The following is a 4,050-nucleotide window of genomic DNA, read 5'->3' as shown; positions in this document are numbered from 1 at the left end:
CCCATACGAAATGCTTAGAATGAGGACAAGGTTCTGCACAATATGCCGACAAGACAATGACAAAGAAACAAGCAGACTACCTGCCTGGGGAAATATTCTGAAGCAACCACGCAAACCTACTCGCTGCGAGTGTAGAGGATCAGTGGAGAAACAATTGTATAAACTGAGACTGCGTGCAGGGGCTTTAGTTTTACAAAGAGTCGGCACTGATGCCAAATAGTTAGACAGCAGGAATCGAATTCCCTCCAGTTGTGCATTGCAAAGGGTTCTTTGTTATCTTGTATGCTGAGTTGTTGGGCGTAATTCCAACCTGGGCAACCGAGTTGTTTATTGAAATTTGACAGCAATGGCATCCTGAAACTAACGTTTTAGAGTAAAAATACTTGCATGTGAACATGCTTGTGTTATTTGTGGACAAATAATTTGATGCTGGAATTTGCTCTGTATGGCTTAACAGGACTGATTTGGTACGTGTATTTTAGACTGAATGAGGGTTGATGAGCATCTAAATCTTCATGTCCTATTTGTACATGGCAGTGTCAGTCATGTGTGTTGTAGGCATAAATTGCTTAGGATCAAATCTGTGCCCTGTTCCGAATTATGAGCCAACGAACATTTTTTTAGGGCTAGACAACGAACAGTTGGCAGAGAGGAACGCACGGTATAAGGGTCAGAATTGGAAGAAGATGGACAAGCTCATTTAGTTTTACATCTGTCACGATAGAAAATGGACCAAAATAATAACATACTACCTTTCCTCCATTAGATCACCCGCTAGTACCCGCACATTAAAAATGCATATTAAGCAACATAAAAATGGCACTCTATTAATCAAGTCTAAGCTAAGCTCACAAATCGAGGTAAAAGACTAAGTCACTGCCACTCCACACACCTTCAATAGCCGTCGAGTACAAGATTATGATTGTCCATGACAAGACGAGACCAAGCGACAACTATCTCCACTTTGGAGCCGCCAACATGACACTTAAGCATAGTTGTTTGACACTGCTGGACAGGAAAGTCAACGTGATTTATTCGAGAGATACTGGGTTTGGACTTTGAGTATGCTCCTATGACAACTCGGAGTGTGCCCTGCAATCCCACTGACATCACATTTCTTGACAAACTAAGATACCCATCTAATCCAGCATGCATCCTTTCACCACTGCAGTCAAGCAAAACAACTTCCACGGCGCTTCCCAACATTGCTTCAACACGAAAAAAGAAGCAAGAAACTTTGCATCCATAGTTAAAAGACTCCCCTTCAACCACACGAACACCAACAATTGTGGCCTGGATTGATGGAGCAAATCGCTCAAGACTTATCTCTGCTGTACAACAGCGGCTATTGATCAGCATGATGTCATACTTCTTCATGGGGCGGTACCTTTGATAGGCAGTGAACAATGCTGTATCTTTGAACTGTGCTCCATATTTCAATTTTAATTCAATTTGAAAGAAAACAGGCTCGTCAGCCACAATAGCACGAGATGGGCCAGTCAAGTGCAAAAAGGGGTCCTGCACGCATAATTTTCATCATTGTCAAGCATAATTTTCATCATTCTCAGTGACACATCAAGCAAAATAACAACTAAAATGCAGTTCAGTTTAACTAGACATAGCCTAGCAGAGACATCACATGGCCATAATCTGGCAATAATATGAAGGAAAGAGTTCTCAAACAGATCATAGCCTAACAGAGAAAGCACATTGCCATAATTTGGCCAGAATATGAAGGAAAAGTTCCCAAATAGATCATAGCCTAACAGAGAAAGCACATGGCCATAATTTGGCCAAAATATGAAGGGAAGAGTTCCCAAACAGATCCTAGTAATCTTTGCTGCTATAATACAAAGTTTTGAATTTAGATTTACAACAAGCAGCTTCTGCTTTGTGTTTATAGTGTGCTTTCTTGAACACTGGCTACCGTACACTTGAACAAACAGACTAGTCAAAAAATAGACGAGAAGATAGACATTATACATACCTCTTGCTTAATTCTTTGGCAGTTTTCCCCTGAACGGCAGAAGAGAATGTTGCGGTTGTGGTCAAGATCGTCCCGTGCGGCGACCACACCGTAGACATCAAGAGGCCAGCTCAGATTAGGATTGAGATCAACCAGTTTGATCGAGTATACTTGCAAGGCAGGGCCAGCTACGGAAGGGAACCGGAAGTTTTCGGGCGTGGAGGCCGTGAAGTGCATAGAACTCAATGTTGCTGCAGCACAAAGTAAAATGATTGCGGACTGCTAGAAATTATGCTACTAAATTTAGCAGATACAAATCTATGCGTATAAAATAACAATTTTTTTTTTTGCAGTGATATACAAAGACGGAGTTGCATTTATTAACCGGGCTCAACTAAAGAGAGTAGAAAACAATATTGCTTACTTATGTCATCAAATCCACCGTTTCTTCCGGTCCGGCTGCCCCACGTAGCCTCCCAGCCGTCACGGTCCAAACAATCTTCAACGTCCTTTTGAGCAGCAGATTTGTGGCTCTTTATAAGCTCCGATATGCCCACAAGCGCAGTGGATATGCGGCGCAGCTTTTCAACCTTGTCCGGTGAGATGGGGACTCTGAATGTTTTTAGAGTGGATGCGAGAGAGGTGAAGCAGAAGAGCAGCTGCTGCGTCTCGACCAAGAGAAAATCCATTACCTCCTCCCCAGTATTGCAACCTAGGTAAGGCAAATTCACCTCCTTGAGTTGTTGCGTGCGCATCTCCTTGAACTGGACGGACAAGCTGGAGATCTGCTCTTGAGAAACCTTCTTCTTTCCAGCAGGCAACAACCCCCTGGACGTGACCTCTCTCATCAGAAACGAGATCTCCCTCCTAAGCATCTCAAGGTGGCTAGAAAGAGCAACAACCGAGTCGTCGTGACCAATCTCCATGCCGCCGACGTCTCTCGCCGGCTCCTTGCTGGAATCCCTCCCCGTCCCCTTGCTGATTCCCAATTGGGGCTCCATACTTATGAGGGACCCCGAATATCTGTCCATCTCATCGCCAGAATCGGAATCGGGATACTTAATAATCTCCTCCCGGGACTTCCCCATCATCCTGAGGATATGTCGCTCGTCCGACAAGAATTGCTGCTGGATATCCAAGAGTTTCCTCTGCGTCGCCGGGTCCTTCGCTGCTTTCTTGCTCAGCCTCGTGACATTCTGCCGAGCCCTCCTGAAAATCTCGAGTTTCTCCATGAGTCCCCTCTTCTTCGTCCCCTTCCCGGACTCGCTCTCCGTCTCCTTCCCGAGTCCCCCCTCCATCTCCGTCCCCTTCCCGGACTCGCTCTCCGTCTTCTTGCCGGAATCCCCCTCCATCTCTTGCTGGAATCCCTCTCCGCCGCCTCCGGCCGTGGATCCCTGGTTTGTGTGTGTGTGTGTGTGGTTGAGAAGAGAAGAGATGGCTTCGCCGCCGCCGCCGCTCGCCTGGTCTCATGTTTGGGGGGGTTGGTTTCAACTTTCGAGCAGAGCCAGAGAGAGACGGCAGGTGGGTGGTAGCGGCAGTTTTACATACCCCCGGCCGGGCCCGGGGTCTCACACTCAGCCACTACCACCGGCCCACTGGAAAGCTTTTTATAGAACGACTCTTAATCGGCCGATAAATATGCGAGTTTTCTTATTATATATTCCTATTATCATTATATATTCCGGCCTTTTTTCATCCCTCAAGGTTTCCGTGTCACGTACCTAGAACAAATATTTGCATTAGAGTCATCCGTGCATCATGTTCAAAATTCAGTTAAAATTGAATGAAGGACATTCAAGTCCTCAAAATTCAAATAAAGGGATAAAACTAAAAAAATGCATATTCAATGAAATTTGTCAAAACGAAAAGGGTTATTAGTCACATTTAAAACAATCATTTTTTGGCATTGAATTTAAATTAGCATTGTATTTGAATTGTGTTTATATCCATAATTAATTGAACATGAATTCAGAATCCGTGAAATATTTTATGCAGCGTCGGAAGGGTCCACAGAAGTCGCATAAAATTATTCAAAGGAATTTGGACTTAGTTTGACTTCAGTTTTGATTTTTTAAACAGTGGCA

At 44.4% G+C, this 4,050-nt stretch overlaps 1 protein-coding gene across 1 annotated transcript; it reads right to left on the bottom strand.

Annotated features, from left to right (window-relative positions):
* Positions 1–650: 650 nt before the first annotated feature.
* LOC109749777 (uncharacterized) lies at positions 651–3,546 on the bottom strand. Its single transcript, XM_020308721.4, has 3 exons — positions 2,391–3,546; positions 1,988–2,217; positions 651–1,518 (listed from the first exon to the last, which is right to left on the bottom strand). Exons 1-3 carry the CDS (start codon positions 3,316–3,318, stop codon positions 895–897), a joined length of 1,782 nt encoding a protein of 593 aa, XP_020164310.3. The 5' UTR covers positions 3,319–3,546; the 3' UTR covers positions 651–894.
* Between the last annotated feature and the right edge of the window lie 504 nt (positions 3,547–4,050).

Source organism: Aegilops tauschii, chromosome 2 (genome assembly GCF_002575655.3).
Source record: "Aegilops tauschii subsp. strangulata cultivar AL8/78 chromosome 2, Aet v6.0, whole genome shotgun sequence".
Taxonomy (NCBI): domain Eukaryota; kingdom Viridiplantae; phylum Streptophyta; class Magnoliopsida; order Poales; family Poaceae; genus Aegilops; species Aegilops tauschii.
The sequence above is the reverse complement of the archived record's forward strand: the minus strand, read 5'-3'. Positions and strand labels throughout refer to the sequence as shown.

Bases quoted from the DNA above. Each gene is read 5' to 3' on its own strand.
- LOC109749777 (XM_020308721.4), bottom strand. From the start codon at position 3,318: ATGGAGGGGGATTCCGGCAAGAAGACGGAGAGCGAGTCCGGGAAGGGG. The intron at 2,218-2,390 runs GTAAGCAATATT...TTTGTGCTGCAG, and splicing joins CGGTGGATTTGATGACATAA to CAACATTGAGTTCTATGCAC. The intron at 1,519-1,987 runs GTATGTATAATG...TTATGCGTGCAG, and splicing joins GCCAAAGAATTAAGCAAGAG to GACCCCTTTTTGCACTTGAC.